General features: G+C 39.6%; 1 protein-coding gene across 3 annotated transcripts in view; it reads right to left on the minus strand.

The window, feature by feature from the left end:
- Window positions 1–263: 263 nt before the first annotated feature.
- The window catches only part of ANKRD27 (ankyrin repeat domain 27), a 50,716-nt gene continuing 32,873 nt past the window's right edge, over window positions 264–18,106 (minus strand). For 2 of the 3 annotated variants that reach the window (XM_015639826.3, XM_015639825.3), the window contains exons 17-29: window positions 17,322–17,414; window positions 16,746–16,943; window positions 16,378–16,437; window positions 16,138–16,257; window positions 12,794–12,838; window positions 9,777–9,899; window positions 7,803–8,000; window positions 6,631–6,750; window positions 6,023–6,184; window positions 5,063–5,168; window positions 4,173–4,254; window positions 3,568–3,640; window positions 264–1,907 (exon numbers count right to left, since the gene is read on the minus strand). In XM_015639826.3, coding sequence (XP_015495312.1) covers window positions 1,638–1,907; window positions 3,568–3,640; window positions 4,173–4,254; window positions 5,063–5,168; window positions 6,023–6,184; window positions 6,631–6,750; window positions 7,803–8,000; window positions 9,777–9,899; window positions 12,794–12,838; window positions 16,138–16,257; window positions 16,378–16,437; window positions 16,746–16,943; window positions 17,322–17,414 — 1,650 coding nt within the window. In that variant the 3' untranslated portion in view covers window positions 264–1,637. The remainder of the gene's footprint in view (window positions 1,908–3,567; window positions 3,641–4,172; window positions 4,255–5,062; window positions 5,169–6,022; window positions 6,185–6,630; window positions 6,751–7,802; window positions 8,001–9,776; window positions 9,900–12,793; window positions 12,839–16,137; window positions 16,258–16,377; window positions 16,438–16,745; window positions 16,944–17,321; window positions 17,415–18,106) is intronic. The other variant, XM_015639824.3, reaches the window with a different exon arrangement.

Raw genomic sequence — 18,106 nt, forward strand, 5'->3', positions numbered from 1 at the left:
TTTTGACTTGTAGGAGCTGAACTTCCTTTCTTTTTTATGTCCATGTAGAGCTACAAAAGGAGGTTATGTGAAAATGCTCAGTTTCACTAATAGTTCTATTTTGTACACCTCTGTGCATAAATATAAAACCACACAACCTAATAAAGTTATCTGTAAATGTAGGAGGAAGGAAAGTCCAAGAGTAAACACAAGGTAAAGTCTTCAAATGCCTACAAAACCAAGCAAGGAAATGTGTAATAGATTCAATGCTTGGACAAAAGAAAACAGCATTTTCAATAGTTCTTTTACTAGTTTTTTCTTTCCATCATTTGGCACAAATCCAAGGCACGTCAGAAAATCAGATGAACTCATAAATTATTAGAAAAATAAACACATTACCCTCAAATCCAAGTGTCATTTGACATTTTACCTCTTAGATTAAAAAGTTATCTGAAAAACCCACCACTCTATCTTCCAGCTTTGTATTTTGCCAGGTAGTTTACTAATACCACAGTTAAAAGAAAGATAATTATACAAATAGTTCATTAAATAAAATGCAAGCTGGATGTGATGAGCCAAGAATAAAAAAATACTGCACTGCAAAACCTGGCTTGTGCTATTTACACCTTCTCTTCCCATAACCAGACAGTAGAAAATGAACTCTGAATCTCAGCAGCCACTTGGTAATTTCCCTGTGAGCTTTCAATTCTTCAGTGATCACCCCTGGGAATGGGGCAGGATTTGGCCTATTCCAGCCAGTGCTCACTGATGTGAGATGGACCTTTCATAATGTGAACTTTACCTTTTTAAGAGCAGTCCAGAGCAGGCTCTGAAGCAGTTTGTCTGTGGATGTTGCCCAGGTTCAGAATCATGAATACTTGTGCATTTTTGCATTACTTGCTTTAGAAAAGGGGAAAAGCAAATTAGTTTTCTGTGCCCTTGCACCTTGTGCTTGCTTCTGCTTTTTTACTGGGCTGTGAACAGCAAGTCCAAAGTTCAGCTTTGTCAAGGGCTCTCCACTTTTCCCCAGTATCTTGGCTCCTCTGTAAGAACTTGATCTTGCAGCTCCAGTACAGGGGAGCATTGCTGAGAGATTAGCAAGGATTATGTCCCTTCACATTAATAATGCAGATATTATGGACTATTGTTTGCCCAGCTACCAGAATATACAGAAATATATACTATAATGGTTTGTAACATTACAATAAAAATAAAGACATTTCCATTACCTTTGGCAATAAATACCTTGTTATCCAATATATCTTTATATATATATAAATATATTTAATTCTGAATGTAGTGATAAAAACTGAAAATGCAAAAATTATTCAAAGACTTTTAAAACAAAGTGGGTGGCTGAAAAAAACGGTTTCATTTGGTTTACTGTTACATAGAGCTTTTTAAGAAGTGCTGAACAGAATAGGAAAGTAATTTTGCTGTCTTCATCTCGTTAAATCCCTGTTAGTGAGATCAGTAATGATCTGGCTGTGTGGTCACCTCCATCATGAACAGAGGAGTCAGTTCCCAGAACATTCCAGCTGTGCTGCAGAGCCTGTGCCTGCTCTGAACTGGGGTGTGTCACCGACATCTGGCACACAGTGAAGGGCTATTGAAATTCACACCACCAACTTCCTCAACTTTGGATCCGTGCTTCCCTGTCAGTGATCTGAAACCGAGCCATCGCAGTCCTGTGCCTGTGGAAGCCCTGGCTCTGCAGGGCTGGGTGAGCCACTGTCACTGTCCTCCTCTGCTGGCAGTGGCACATTGACCGTGTGTCTGCGCTGCATTAATTTACTCCTGTGAGGACCTGACGTGTCCTCGTCTTCCACAAACTCACCGCTGCACCCCGTGTCAGCCTCCTGAACTGTGCCCTGCTCCAGCATTCCAACAGATTTTAATTTGCTTTTATCAAAGCTTTTAATGGCCATCTGTGAGGAGAGAGAAATGGCATGTTAAATGCATTACTTACTTTCTTCATTAAGAAGGAAAATTAATATATTGTTTCTTGAACATTATTATCACATGACTTTCATGACACTGAGAACACAGCCAGGATTTAAAATAGCATACTTTGTAACAGAGTAATTATATTTGGGTTACATACAAGAAAACAACAGGCCAACCTGCCCCAGACTACACACACATCAGTAACAGACCCGAAATTGTAACAGACACTGCAAAACTTATTTTCACCTGACTATCCCAACATCATCACAACTCTTCTAAATACCTTTTGTAATGCAAGTCTCAATGCACTTGAAATTAACAGCCATTTCTTTTAAGTGTAAGTAGTACCAGACAGGGTAACCCAGGTACTGCTGATGGCAAAGGCAGTTTTCCCTGCTTCCACAGGTCACCTGTCAGGGAAGAGACCCCCACCCCCTTAGTGCCTCTTTTTGGTCCTTCCAACTATTCATATCTTCCATTTCCAACCTGCTCCCGTTTTCTCATGTACAGTGTGGGTGGCTGTCCTGGATTACTGGCCACTCTGCAAATGTTAAAATAACCAGGAGAAATAAAGAGAATCCAAGCATGCTAATGGACAGATCTTCTAAGACAAGAACTAAAGGAGAAAGTAGCTTTTTTTACTGAAATGATGGCAACAATCTTAAAAATGCCACAAGCACAGGTTATGCCCATTTAAATCCACTAACAATTCAGAGCTGTATGGACTCATTAATTACTTCAGCCACAGCTGTATGAACTCACAACCACAGAACAGGGTGGAATGCTCTGTATCAGGGTCACATATTAGTTATCTGACACCTGTGTACTGAAATAACATACTGCCTTCAGTGATCCACAGTTATAAAAATCTAAATCCCAAGTTAAGTAGTAGAATATTATAATTTAGAAAGAATTAATGAAATTACAGCTTTATGGAATTAATTTAGTGTTCTCATTTCAGTGTTCCAAGGCTGTGTCAGTCTAATGATGGGCAGCTGCTGAAGTAACCTGGAAAAAAATGTTTTGTTTTGGACAGGTGATTTTTCTCTTGGTTTAGAGTTCTGAAATGGCTCAGCAGAAGATGCAATGAGAGTCAAAGCCAGTGTAAAGGAGGCAGAAGGAGCAGAAGCTCTGGGGAAGGCAGCATCCAGCAGTTGGTGTGGGTGTCACTGCACCCCAAGCAGAGGTGAATCTGTTACATACAATTGTGTCACAGCTGACAATGCAACATGCATCTGGGTTTGCTGTCACCCTTGCAAACATTCTCCTCTTACAAGCTCACTTTAAGTCTGCAAACCCTAATTTCAATCTACTGTAAAATGTCTCTTGCCAAAGCAAGCTGCAGCTCCAAGAAGCTGCAGTTTTTCAGTTCTAGGTTTTGCTGAACACAGAAAACAAGACTGAGATGAAACCTGCAGTAAGAGGCTTAAGAATAAGAATGAAGTGATTAAGAGGTGTCATAGAAGCAGCACTGAAAGGTGAACAATGATGAAACAAGCAGTTTGGCAAACAGGTCAGAACTTTTGTGATTCAACGACCACCACTAGTAAACTTTCTCTTTCATGTACCCAGAGTAATAGCAGAGCAAACAACTGTATTTGCTGCAATATAAGAATAATCTGAACAAGTATTTCCACTTACCTGGTGCAGTAAGTGATAGTCAAAATTAGGGACGCTTTTATCTCTTGTTATTGTTCTCCGTAAGTGTTTTTCTCTGAAGAAGATTTTAAAGAAATCAAAGAAATTAATTGTCTTCCCATAAGCCTTTCATAAAAAACTCTCTCTCAGAAGCTCCACAAGGTGGAACTGTCTCACCAGAGAAAGGCAGCTCCCTGATAACACCTTCCCAGAACTGCAACCTACTTCTATTCTCTGTATTTGACTATGGAATATACATTAAGGCTTAAAAAGATAATGAGCAAAACTCAGCTAATGAGTGAAAACCACTGCATTATTTTCAAGCAGTCTGGCTCTGAAATGCTTAACTGATGGCACACCAAGTATTAGTGCAATCCCAGTTTTAGATACGTTTTCAATTCCTCCCTCAGCACCCCAGTGAGCTTGTCATGCCCAGAACATCTGCCTGGGGATGTGAATGTGCCAGCCCTGAAGGATTAACATCCCCTGTCACTCCACCATGTCATGTGTGACCACCCCTGAGCCACTTTGGGGCTTTATTAGCAGCTGCACTTCTCCTTTGCTTATGGGAAACAACAAACACACTTTGAGCAAGCTTCTCTGCTTACTTGTTAAATCTGTTAATTGATTGGACCAGTTGAAGTTGTCTGCTTATGGGATCATCAGCTTCCTCACAGGGCTTAGGATGCACTGGGGGTTTAAAAGAACAGGCAGCTAAAATTACAACTGAGTCACACTTAGGAATTAAAAAAACCACAGTTCTGATTTTAATTTAATATAAAACTATAACAGTGCTAATTTGAATTATAGTGGTGATTTATTTTTGGAAATTTTAAACAATTTTAAGTTGCAGAAATAAACATTCCTCCACAAATTAGTACAACCGGCCAAGCTTCTGAAGAGACTCTAACTCTGGACATTGTGGCCCTGATTTCCAGTTTCTACCAACCTGAATTAACACACAGATGCTAAACCACCTCTTCATTAGTATTACTTAGTCACATCTTCTATTGCTCTTTTATAACTATTCATAATACTTGAAAGAACTATTCTCAATTATAGGTATCAGCATGCTGTGATTAATTGTGGTTTTCTATTAACCAGACATTGACAGTCTTTGAGGGAAGGAGGCAAGAGTTACCCAGAAATCATGTCAATCAGTTTTGCTTTGCACTGAAATGTGCAGTTCTTACATGGTTAATTATATCAACTCAAATGTGGTGTGTTTTCTACCTTTAAATGTTTTTTTAGGTAAATTTCACACATATCCCCCAAAGTAGGTGAAAGCCAAGTTTGAAGTGATGTCATGAGTATAATACAAAGTCTTGCTGCATTTAGTTACAGTATTTTAGGTGTTTAGGTGTTACCTATCCTAAATATATAAAATAATTGACTGTTCTATTATTATATGTAAAGAAATTTCATAAAATATTTGATATAGTCACCCATGAATTCCTAAATCTCTTTTTATTCATACCAGTGCAAATATCACAGGTACCTTTTTTCCTTATCTTGACAGTGACGTGCTGCTCACTCTCCTCTCCCTCTGCTGGTGTGGGGACACAGCTTGGTGCTGCTTCCAGCAACTTCATGATGTTTGAATTCTTGATTTTAAGAGTTTCCATTTTCACCATGATTAAAGAAGAAAAACAACAGTACAATTCAGTGTTTAGTCTGTGCAGAGTGTGTTAATTAATGCTTCCATGAATCAATGCAACACACATAAAGCAACTCATTATAAAAACAAACTTGAAATTGTATCATTATGAGTAGGGACAAAATCAGTGTTCCACAAGTTACACTGTATGATGTTGGAGTCCTGACCCCTTATTTTAAGCTGTATTACTTATGGTTAAGCCAGTTTCAGTTTAAATGATAACATACATACTAAAATTGATTCAGTACAGAATTTTGTGGTCATTAAGCTACATCTCAGAGGCCATTTAAACACATTAAGATAGGGGCCATGTTTCAAATCCTTAAAAGAGTGAAATAACTCCATACCATTTAATATTACATATAATGTTACTGCTATTAATAAAGGGGAAGGTCAGAGTTATCTATTGCAAGATAAAAGGAATCAGAAAGGGCTCGAAGGGCAGATGATGATGGGTGGGACAAGGAACGCTGCTGCCAGTGCAACTGATTAGGGCAAGGTGTTCATTTGCCTAAATCCAACATTACTTCTGCTCTCTCTGCCATTACATAGATTTTAATGTTAATTTTATTTAGATCTGTGCTTTCACTCTTTCTAGCCTCATCCCTTTTGTCTAGGATAACTTAATTCCTGAGACACGACCAGTTTCACAGGCCACCGGAATCATTTGTGTAGAACAAACATGCATCTCAGTGTTTCCACCCAGTAAGTGCAGGATGCAGCTCGGTGTGTGCAGCCCTGCAGTGACAGCAGCAGTGCTGCTCTGCCCTCCTGCCCTGCCCAGGCGGGTGCAGCACTCACGGGCTCGGCGCAGTCGGCAGCGGTGCAGCTCCGCTCGTTGCGCAGGTGCCGCAGGGCCCCGTGCTGCAGCAGCAACGCCACCAGCGCCTCGTGCCTGCCCGCCACGGCCTCGTGCAGGGCTGTGTTGCCCTTGGCATTGGAGAGGTTCACAGAGGCTCCGTGCTGCACAGCAAAGGGAAAGCAGAGTTAGAAAGGCAGCACGGACCAGAGCGCTGCACGCCACAGCAACGAGAACACACCTGGTCACGTCAGTGCCCATCTCACAGCCACAGCTCCGTGGATCAGCTCATTTCGATTTTGCACACATCTATTACAGATACTTAAGAAACCCCCAACCCTACATGATAGAATCCCAGGCAAGAAAACCTAACACCTACCACGTACAAGTTCCATAAAAACAGCTACCTGTACAATAATAGCAAGGTAATATTTATCTAATTAAAACCTGGGAAAGGATGGGATTGAAAAGAGTAAGTTAAAAAAACTTATTTCTTTCCCCAAGTATTTTTGACAGAGAAATACATAACTAAAAATACTGATTCTGAGCACTGGGTAAGCACAGGTATCAATGAGAAATACCAGCAGAACACTGTCTTCAGTGATCTTACCTGCAACAACAAGGCAGTAGTCTCATAATGACCATTCGAGCATGCATAAATCAAGGGAGTATTTCCATAGATATCCTTTTTATTTTGTTTAGCATTGTAATCCATCAGACACTTTACCACCTATTGAAAGAAGTAAAAACTTTACTCTGAGTAAGAGTACTGAGTTACTGAGTATGAGACTAATTTTCATATTTTAACACCCACTTTTAAAAAAGAAAAATTTAAGCAACTACAAGAAAGGCCAGAAAATAAAACTTGAGGTGCATGAAAAACAAACCAGTAACCAGTAACTTAACAAAACATCAAATCCCACCACCACAGCAGCAGATTTTCCAAACTCATCACAACACTTGGAAGGAGTTCTTTACACTGTAATTACCCTATGAGCTAATCTACAACTATCCCATATATTAACCTACAACTGTGAGTTGTACTGGTTTTTCTTGCTTCCCTAGTGCTTTGTCTTCCCATCATTTTCAAAATTCTCTTTTTTTCCCTCCTTCAGGAAGGGAAAAAAAAGACTTCCTAAGGAGTCTTCAGCTCCTTATTTTTAAAATAATAATTTTCCACTTTGCTCCACCTTTCCATTTGCCTGTTTCCCCACTTTTTCACATTGTTATTTTCTCATCTCATTTACTCTCCCTCCTGTACTGACACCCTCACACCCTCCCCCCATGGGCTCACACTTCTTTTCACTGCTTTTGTTTTCCTGACTTGAAGTGAAGGACGAGTTATCTGCTGCCTCAAAGCTCCATTTGGCTCATGATCTAATTAAAGGAGTTGCAAATAAAGTAACTAATTAATACTGTGGTTATTGAAAGTACCAAAACACAAACATAACATAGAGAAGAAGGTCCAGAGGAATGCACACGGAAGATTCAGCTGCACAAAGGATGTTTGAAGTACAACAGAAGGTTTTTGCATCACCTGCATTAAACCATATGATGGTTAATAAACCTTTATAAAGAAAAGGTGTCTACTTAAACTATTTCAGCTCACAGTTTCCCTTTCCATCTGGAGATTTTAAAAACCAGAACTGCCAAACTCATTTTCTCTGTTCCTGGCTTAGCTTGGTTGCCAACTTCCCTGGCTGGGAAACCCGAGGAAATTTTCACCGGAGCTTTCCAGGGGTGGCCAGGTGTCAGTGAGCTTTGTGGGGAAGGCAGGGTTACCTGGGAGTGTCCCTTCTGGCAGGCCAGGTGTAGGGGAGCTGCCAGCTGGGCGTTCTTGGCGCTGGCACTGGCGCCGTGGCGCAGCAGCAGCGACGCCAGCTCGCCGTGGCCGTGCAGAGCAGCCATGTGCAGTGGGGTGAAACCATCCTGGTTTGAAACATTCACCCCCAGCCCGTTGGCACAGATCCTGGAAAACTTCTGTTGAGGAAAACACACAACAAAACTGTAAAAATAATCAGGCTTTGTTTTAATTAATTAAATAGCCAAGTAACTGCTAAGTTTATATAAAACAGGCAGATGGGCATTACAAGAAATTCTGCTAGAGCCTAATTTGAGGCCTTCAGAAAAAGTCAGTAAAGCAGAGCAGCTTGGTAGTATTTTTCAAGAGAAAATTACTTTTATTGTTATCTCTTTTCTTCCAATGTGATAGCTTCATGGAGAGCAACTCAAGGCAAAGTATTCATGATATTAAAAAGAGACTAAAGCAGCACAGGTTGAGACATAAGCAAAACAAAGTTTTTATGTAGCTGTTAGGATGCTCATACTGGATATGTGGCAGTGTTAATGAGTTACTTTCATTTATACAAATATTTATGCTCTTTGAGACAGACAATAAACACTTCTTAATACTACATGAAGCTTAGGGTAATAAGGATACAACCTGAAATTAATTTAATTCATCTGGAAGCAAGAGTGGGCCAGAGAACAGACTCCCCTGGGGAGTCAAGATAAGGAAACCACCTGGAGGACAGTTTACCCAGCTGAACAGAACATCCTCTTTCACTCCTCTTGCAAACTGTGGCTGCCTGACATTTACAGTGGTGCACAACCTTTTATTCTGTGCTTTCATCGTGTGCCTAACACAGGGTTTTGGATTAATTAACAAGTTCCTTCTTCTCATTCAGCAGACAAGTAAATTCCACAGCAGATGCCATTCCCTTTCCTGTCAGCAATAAAAAGAGCTTTATGGACTCCAGCTCTGGCATCTTTAGCACATGATCTCTGTCCTGAGGCACAGAGACACCCCTTAGCAGAGAAAAAAGCAGGTGTGAATGTGAATTTAAGGACAACAGCACACTCTAAGCCTGCACAAAATAAATGTGTGGTGGCAGTGGGGAATTTAGAAGTTAAGCCATCTCACAGTGCTGTTAACCTCAAAGCAGCCAATAAACTGACAATTTGTATTTAGGTTTATTTTGCAATGACCTATGCAGTCATGTACACCTTCAGACACCTCCAGGAATGCACGTTATGGAATTTCTATTTCCAAAAAGATGGGATTGTTCCTTATTTAAAACAACAACAAAAAAAAAATCCAAAAACACATACACAGAAAAAAAGCAAACCAAAAAACAACAAACCAAAAAAACCATAAAAAGAGTGTATTGCAAAGCCTCATTCTATTCTACAGATGTGGTAAGTTAGGGGGAAGGAAATCTTTGAAGCTGAAAAGGAAGTCTTTGTAATTATATCTAATCTCTGAAGAGGCTTTAGATATGGCTTGTAGAAAAGATGCCATCCAATTAAAAAAAATACTTTATCAGCATTACATGGATTTGGGATTAGCAGGTGTTCCTTGCTGAACTGATTACTAACAGGTAAGTAGATATGCTGTGCCAGTAGCAGTGTAAACTAAAGAGAACCAGAGGCTTAGAAAAGAATGTTTATTCAAAATTGCCCAAACCTTCCTGACAGCACTCCACATATGCTAAAAGCAAACTGTGAAGCTTTCTCAATCCATTAGACCTTGAGTGAGTCCATGAACACTGTTCCTGTATCCAAAATTTACAACAGTTCAATTAAAAAAAAGAGTAATTTCATTCCATCAGATGAAGTGTGAAAATCTGTATATAGTTGACTTCTTTATATACAGAGAGACAGAGGTGCTGGGCAATATGAATGCTATTTCTCTCGAGCTAAAACTTACATTACAAGAATATAAATTATTCTTTTTTACAGAATGAATATTCCAACCTTTTGTGCTGGCCCACATTTTGAGCACTGGCATAAGGGATGGCAGAATTCTGGTTTTGATATACTGGCTGTGTCATCCTCATCTTCCAAATCTTCTTCCATCCATTCCAAGAGATAACGGACCTGGCATAAAAAGCAAATCCTTCTTTATAGTCCAAAAGTTGCATGTCCTAACAGATCTGCAAATGGAGACAAGTCAAATTTGACAAACATACACTTCTGAGTGTCTCAGGGAAAGCACATCAGCTGCCCACAGGCCAAATTAAAAAATCAAGTGCTATTGTTGACAAAGCAGCTAGGAAGTTCTCCAAGTACAGCAGTGAATTATAAATTACTTCCTGCTGCCTAATCACAACTTCAGTGTGCACCCACTCTCAAACACTCCAAATCCTTTTAGCTCAGATGATTTGTGCCAGCTCATATCAATATGAATTTTGTTTCATCTTTTGCTTTAAAGAACACAAGGAATGACAAGGATGACAACATCTAACTGGTACCCAAACCTTTGCAGGGGCACTGACTTTCCTTAGGTCTGTCACTTCACAGCAGTTGGACAATTTCACTTTTTCCTCTATTTACAATATTTGAGAGGCCCTTCAGTGAAGTCTTAGGGCTCAGGACATTCATGTGCAACCTGCAAACAGTGATGCTTAGGGCATGTAAATTTTACATGATATTGCATTCAACAAAACAAAAAAAAGCTGTTTAAGCAGTACATTTTTCTCTTGAAACTTATTAATCTACATTTCACTAAAGACATCTTAGAATTAGCAGTGACTGTGTTAAGTCTCTGCTTTTTATTATTTATTATGGACCAGGCCAAGAGCTCTACAGCTGCTAGTCCAAGGGAATGGGGACAGTGGGATTTCTGAGACATTCCTCCCACTCTGTTTAATCTCACACTTGTCACAGGTTCTGCTCCTCACCACTGAGCTCTGGGAAAACAACACATCCATGTCCTATCCACTTAAACACATGCAGCTACAACAAATCCTAGGACAGCCAGGAAGGGGTCTATACCTGATTCTGAATGGTAATATATTTGAGCCTGAAAAGGGATGTTTTTCACAGAATACTGCTTTCCCTGCAAATTCCACATTGCTCCCTGCAGTAAAGGAACTCTTCTCTCCAGCCTGCCTGTTTATGGAAGGCCAGCTCAGCAAAGCTTTACTACTTCCTACATTTGTACATGCCTAAAATAAGCAGAACTGTCAACTTCACTTCCCCCTTTCCCTGCAGACTCACACAATCTACTCCCTCCTCCTCCTGTGACAGCCCAATACTGCTGCTCCCATTATCCAGTGCACAGCTCCCAACATAGTGACATCAGTGTCTCCCAAAAGCCTGAACACACTACTCCTCTGCCCATCTCTTTGTAATTACAGTGCAGTAGCCATTCTTCTTGGTTTAAAGGTAGTTTTTGTCAAAATATTAACTGTACTTTCAAGTAGACACACACTAGACAGATACCTCAGGAGATTGCCCAGCTTCATTTCCAGATAATCTGTCACCTAAAACATTCTTTACACTGCTGGGGTACTTTGGAATACTCAGCCAATCACTCTGGGTCTGTGTACCCTCAATCCAACCTTTCAACTGCTCCACAACACTTATTTCAGACAAGAGATTTGCTTTTTTGCTGTGGTAGATTTGCACGTACCCTTTCCACTGGACAGGCTGGGTACAAGGAGAGTACCAAATCCAGTAGCTATGCTGAGACAACGCCAATAGCATCATAATGTTTATTTTTTTTTTTAATCTTCCAGTTTCACAGCACTTATTTAAAGCCTCTTGCAAAGCTCAGTTGGCTGCCACAGCAAAAATCTACAGGAGCCCTAATGACCTGGTTGCTGTGGCTGTTCCTATGGATACAGACCTCAGGCTGTCGGAACAAGGTCAGAGTTTTTAAATACTCATGTTTTTTTAAGAGATAGGGAATCTGTAACCTTTCTCATCCAGTTAGATGATTCTCCTTTTATGAACAGCTTCACATGAACTTCAGTAATGAGGAAAGTGAAGCCACAAAAGATAAGGCGATTCTGTCATCTGAATGCACAGACTGGATTTCCATATGCTTTTCATTGCTGGTATCTATTAAGCAGTGCTAGGTACTAATTTTCCAGCAAGTTATAGCACTATACTTAATTTTCTTGATGAAATTCAGATTTTTACAAAGTGAGTGAAAAGTTAATTGTAATACATGCACATATACCACTGGCCAGGAAGATGGCAAATATCACTATTGTACATGTTAGTGTTTCTTGAAATGACTTAAGGGCTGGCTTGGAAATAATTACTAATATTAAGTCACATTGTAAACTAGGATAATGGTATGTACTCAAAAACTGAACAGCTCTTTGCTCTATCAGCTGATAAATTATTTCTGTCACCCCTGTGGAATAAAACATAAGAGAAACAGTATTAACATGGCACATATTTTGTAACATGGGTTTTCTATTTTCTGATGACTCTGTGAGGTTTCATTGGCACTTGTAACTCCTGGTATAAACCAAACCCAAACAGGTTTTTCAGAACATGCATCCAACAGAGCAAACCTGCATTCTCACACAGTTTTATAGTTTTGTTCTGTGAACTACAAGAAAATCAAGAAATCTGCAGCCTTATACACATTTCCAAAAGCAAAACTCCTAAAGATTCCTGCATCATCTCCAATTTTTCAGTAGAATGACATTAGAAGCATCTCATTTTTGAGGAATAAAGGCAATAATAAATAAAAAAATAGTCAAGACAGGTGGTACCACAAATTACAGAACAGCACCTCTGAAACTGGTATTATTATAGTCATCAGCTGTCTATTTGAAGTGAAATCCAAACTACATGCTGTTGTGTGCCCCACAAATAGCATCTTTGTGCTGACTAGTGTCACCTAAATTTCCTCTTTACATGAGATTGTTACCCAAAGTATTCTCCACTTGATACTATTTACAAGTAACTTCCTCAATTTGAATGAGATAGAATGGAATTCACTAATATTCAACAGCCACATTAACACTCACCATTTCCAGATCTCCATCAGCAACTGCTCTCAGGAGTTTTTCCACCTATGTATGAAGAAAATTATTTATTCGCTTTATTTATTTTATTTGTTAGTACTGGCATTAAGCAGAACACAGAAAATCCTGTGTCCCTTGCTAACCTCCTAAGCTCATGCAGTAGGATTACTGCTGGCCCATTTCATATTTATTGATAAAGTTTAAAAGGAAAAACCTTCTGCCTTTATGAGACAGAAAATCTGTACAAGGCCTGTGGCCATTTGATGATCTCTGCCTTGCTCAGTTAAACAGTACTTATCTAAATTGAGGATATGTGGCCCACCCATAAACAAAGCCATGTAAGCTGATATATATTATTATGGTGCTGCAGCAGCAGCTGCCCTCTGCATTTCTGTGTGAGCCTAACATTAAAAATCCCTGCTCAAGGCAAATTCCTACCCTAATATACACTGATACTGTTTGGACTCTTGCTGAGCTACTCTGTGCTACCAGGAACACAAAGGATGGCAGGTTTCATTGTGCTATTTGAGAAACAACACTTTAAGATTAAAAAGATGCTTTCCAATTGTAACCTTTACATCTGCAGATAACTGGTTTAATCCTGTGCTAAAACACAAATCTAACTTGACTGTAAGTACGAAATTTCTTTTCTTACTTAAATCTGGAAAGCCATAAATATCAAAGGGTATGCATTAGGACAAGCACCAGCATCAGCCCATTAAAGTGTAGGGTGAAGCCAGGGCTCCACTGCTGGGTGAAGGTGCTTGCCTGCTCATGAGCTCTGCAGGGGAAAAGAGACACATGAGGGAAGAAGAGGTGGAAGGTGCTCTGCAGAGCACTGCTGCCACTCCCCTGAGCCCTCAGGTAGCTTGTGAAAGCAGGGGAAGGAGATTAACTTGTCTCTTCACTACTCTAATTCTCCGCTCTCACATGAAGGAGTAGAGATCCTACCTGATAGGAATGGGAAAGGTGCCAGCAAAAGGGCAGGGAGAGTCCATCAGTCCTCTCACAATTCACCTGGCTCTGCAGAGTGTCAAGAATCATTTAATAAGCTTTGTGAAAATCTGTTTCAGCATTATAGCAAATTATTCCAGCACTATGCTAGAATCACCGAAGGTGCTGCTGCGTAAGAGTACTTGTTTCAATAGTAAGGAACACCTTGCAAGCTGAAGATGTCATGGAGGGACAGCTTCAGTCACATTTCCATCTTCACATGGAAATTACCACCTTGCTGAGGGTGACAGTGGTGTTGGGCAAGGCAAACAAGGAAGAACGAGACTGAAGTTTGTGTTTTGTTGCTCTGATCTCTTTCTTCAGGGTTTTTAGATGAAGAACAAGACACAAACAGCTGAAAGATCAGAGGCCAGATGAAATCTCTCCATTTTTATCTCTGCTTAGGAACACTGTTAAGTTTGGTTTTATTATACTTTCCCAATACAGGATGAAGGTCTTGAAGTCACTCAGGTCACTCAGGGCAGAATCTATGGTTCTTTGATTTTTCTTTCCTAACTTTGAACGTCTAAAAGTCAGCTGTCTAAATCTTAGCCAAGATTTAGACTCCCTCTCTGGCAACCACAGAAGAGAATGCAGTCAGCAAATAACACCTGAGTGCAATTCAGGTCAAACTAAGCATGTTTGAGGTTAACTCCTCTCTGGAGTTAATTTCCCTGCACTAAGGAGCGGCAATAGATGTCTCAAGTGAAGACAGCTGTCTTCTAGAAGTTGGGTGAGCTGAATCCCAGTCTCTCCACATATACAGCTAAAATGGACTATATGCCCTACTGAGGTCTGTGCCTCCCCTAAACTTCCCCTATTCATACAGAATAATGTCACTGGAGAATGCAAAGGATCTTATGCCATACAAGATGCCTAACAGTAATAGCAGTGACCCACAAGCTCAGATAATTTCTTTCCAAAAATAACAACCTTCTTAAAGTACTAAAAGCTGCCTCAGGCCCCAGCAGTGGTACAACATTTGTTATGCATCTTATAGATAATTTATTAAGAGTACTTAGGGCAAAATGTCTGCTACATGCATTTCCCCATCTTTCCAGTTTGTTTTCTCACTCTTCCATGGAACAGAACCTTCCTTTAAATATAAAAATAGAAGAAAGAAATCTTCTACAATTCACCCGCATGGCCAGTTCTTCAGCTGAACAGGAACTGTGCATGGAAATTTTAATTCCAACAGAGCAAGTCCCAAATTTACAACCCTGGCTCTTTCACTCTCTCTTTTCTAAGTCATGATAAACATTATGACTAGCTCATTTAAGAGTGTAATTTAGTATTGTTTAATAAAGGTCTGACTGTATGCCCTTAATCCAAGGTGCAAAGGAAAACTGGAAAAACTGACCATATCAGTTTCCCATCACTTCCAGTAGTATATCAGAGCATCAGGCTCTTGCCTCTTTGAGCAGGAAGCCCAGGTGAAACTTGGCAAACAGAAATGAACTAAAGCTGGATTACAGAGAAGGTCATTAACCCCAAGGACCTCAGGTATAAGCAGTTTGTAATCTTTTTTCCCTGATTTGAACTACAGTCTTAGCACTTGGGTGTGATAAATTTGTTCCTTCAAAGAAAAAATAAACCCTCAATTTACGAGGATAACTTCTTTAGAGTGCTTGACTCTACAAATAGGGAGGAACAGCCCTTCACTGGGCCTCTCATAGAGCAACTCAAGTGTGAAATCATATTGTCCAGTCAAGATTTACATCTTTGTGTTTCAATATTTTTAAAAAACTGAAACTTCTGGCAAGAGAAGAACCTTTTAATAGCAGGCAAAGGAATAATTTGAATGTAGTGGTGATATTGAGAGAAACAAACATACTTAGGAAGTCAATTTGGAAAAAAAAAATGAATAGGCAGACTAGGAAAAATAAAAAGAAGCATCAGAATGAGTGGTGGTATAAGAGTCAAAACTGATTCACATTCCTATTTTGAAAGCATGTTTTAACATTCCAGTTTGTTGTTTGCAGTATGCCTGTACTAGTCTCTTCCCTGACAGATTCTGTAAACAGTGACACTTAATTCCTGGATGGGACAGCCAGGTCCTTGGGGCACTGACTGCCACTGCACTTTGGTAAACCTCAACAAATTCTCAATAAATATGAACAACTACTTCAGAGATGGTGTCAATTTTTCCCCAGAAATAACCAACAGAGCAGCTGAAACCACGCAAAAATGAGTGCTCAGGTACTGAGATGACAAGCCCCCAGGGACAGCAGTTATTATTTTCCAAACCAGACAGAAGGCTATTCCTGAAGAAGCAGTTTAAAACACTGTAGCAAATTATTACTCTTCTAACTTCCTTCACTTTTTTACTGCCAAAACCTATACCTCAGTCTTACCTCTTTATAACTGTTTTTTGCTTCTTCTTGCCTTATATCAGTTGATGCTGATGACAGGCTAGAGACAGATGATCCTCTGCTGAAAGTTTCTGCTGAGTGCTGAGGCGACCTAAGCGGTGACTTACAGTTGGAAAAAAAACATATAAAAATCAATTAAATAAACAACCAAAAAGAAAAAGTTAAATATCAAATTGAAGAGACTAAGCATAGGCAAGAAACAGTTTAGCAATGGGCTGTTACCTCAGAAGCACTCTGTCCTCTTTCAAACGTTAGGTAGCTCAATTCCATCAATGACAAAATCTGCATGAACGCATTAAAGAGAACCAGTGTAACTCCACTTATAGAGGAATCTACTGACTGAAACACAAATTAGCTGACAACCTAATAATTAGTAACAGATTATGACTGAGCAGATTAAAAGTACCCATTTACAAGTTCATGTTCTATCCCACAGAGTGTATTCCTGCTGCTGGAGTTAAAGTGGGACCTTTTCTCCGCAGAGAGAAACACACATTTTCTCTTTAATAGTGAAATCCTATTAGCAGTGAACACCTACACCTCTGTGGTGCTGCATCAGAAAGAAACCAGGCTGGATGACAGAGGAATACCTTGGAATTTAGTGCACACTGTAGGGAAGTCTCTTTCATCCTGTTCTGAATTTCTGGGTTTGCCCCATTTTGCAAGAGCACTTCTATGATCCCTTGATAGCCCCAGCGAGCAGCGATGTGGAGAGGAGTGTCTCCCTTCTCATTGCCAATATCCAGCCTGCAGGAGTGCACATCATAGTACACCAAAGCCTTGACACACTGGGAAGGGAAGGAAAGGAAAGCTATCAATAAATTATAGAGCTGTGTCTCAGTTCGAACAACAGGCACAATCCTAAAAAGTTTGTTTTTATTGCTGCTCATGTAACCCCATTACCTAAAGAGCAAGCTTTAGTGGTTCAGTGTCATTAAATAAAGAGTTAATAACTACATTTGCAAAGCAATGCTATCTTTAATATGAACTCACATTAAAAATTGCTACGAACTACCAAATAAAGCCCTCATTTAGAGCATTAAACAATTTAGCCTTCAAATATTTTTATTTACTTTTTAAAATATGTAAGTTTAGTGCTAATTTGCATTAGTTTAATTCCTTTCCATTAGAATTCCCATTTGGTTTGTTACAAAACAATTACTTACATCCTCATGACCGTAAGTGCAGGCTAAATGAAGTGGAGTATTTCCATTATTGTCCTGAACATCAGTACTTGCCTTGTAGTGCAATAAGAGCAGCTTAAAAGAAAAACAAAAGTAGACATTTAAGTAACTAAAAAATTAATGTACAAACAATTATTGCTTTGCAGATTCCTTTAGGGTTCTGGCATGATGAAGCACTTCATGAGACACTAGCTCTGCCTCCTGGTTCAGACACCACCCTCTTGGCACTGCAGCACTGTCTGTGCCCTACCCCAAGAATGAAAAAGTCTCTTCTTATATATTCAGAATTTTAATTGAAAAAAATGAATTCTCTACTGCAGCAAACACTGCAATATGATATATATTATATATATATAATATACTCACTACACCATCTACCTTGCACCTCAAGAGCCTATGCAAGTGAAGACACAGCTTAATTTCAACAATGCTAATTGGACAATATCACATCTATTATATTCAAGTAGACAATAATTACTGCAGTTACACAGTCTATCCTAAACACAGTGTGAAGTGTTTAACTCAGCCCAATGACTGCAATGGTTGTTCTGGCTCAAGCAAGAGCAGAGGTGCTCTCCATTTGTATTATGTACTGGACATTTGTGCTAATTAACTGGAAGAATTATCAGGTATGCAGAGCTGCCAGCTGGTAATTATCAATGGCTGAAAACCTTGAAGTAGAAGAAAAAATATCTTTCAAACTACAATGATGAAAGATCCTCCATTCTGACAGCTTACACAGTTCTGGTAAAATCTCCCCAGAAGAC

This window comes from Parus major, chromosome 11 (assembly GCF_001522545.3).
Source record: "Parus major isolate Abel chromosome 11, Parus_major1.1, whole genome shotgun sequence".
In the NCBI taxonomy this organism is placed as follows: domain Eukaryota; kingdom Metazoa; phylum Chordata; class Aves; order Passeriformes; family Paridae; genus Parus; species Parus major.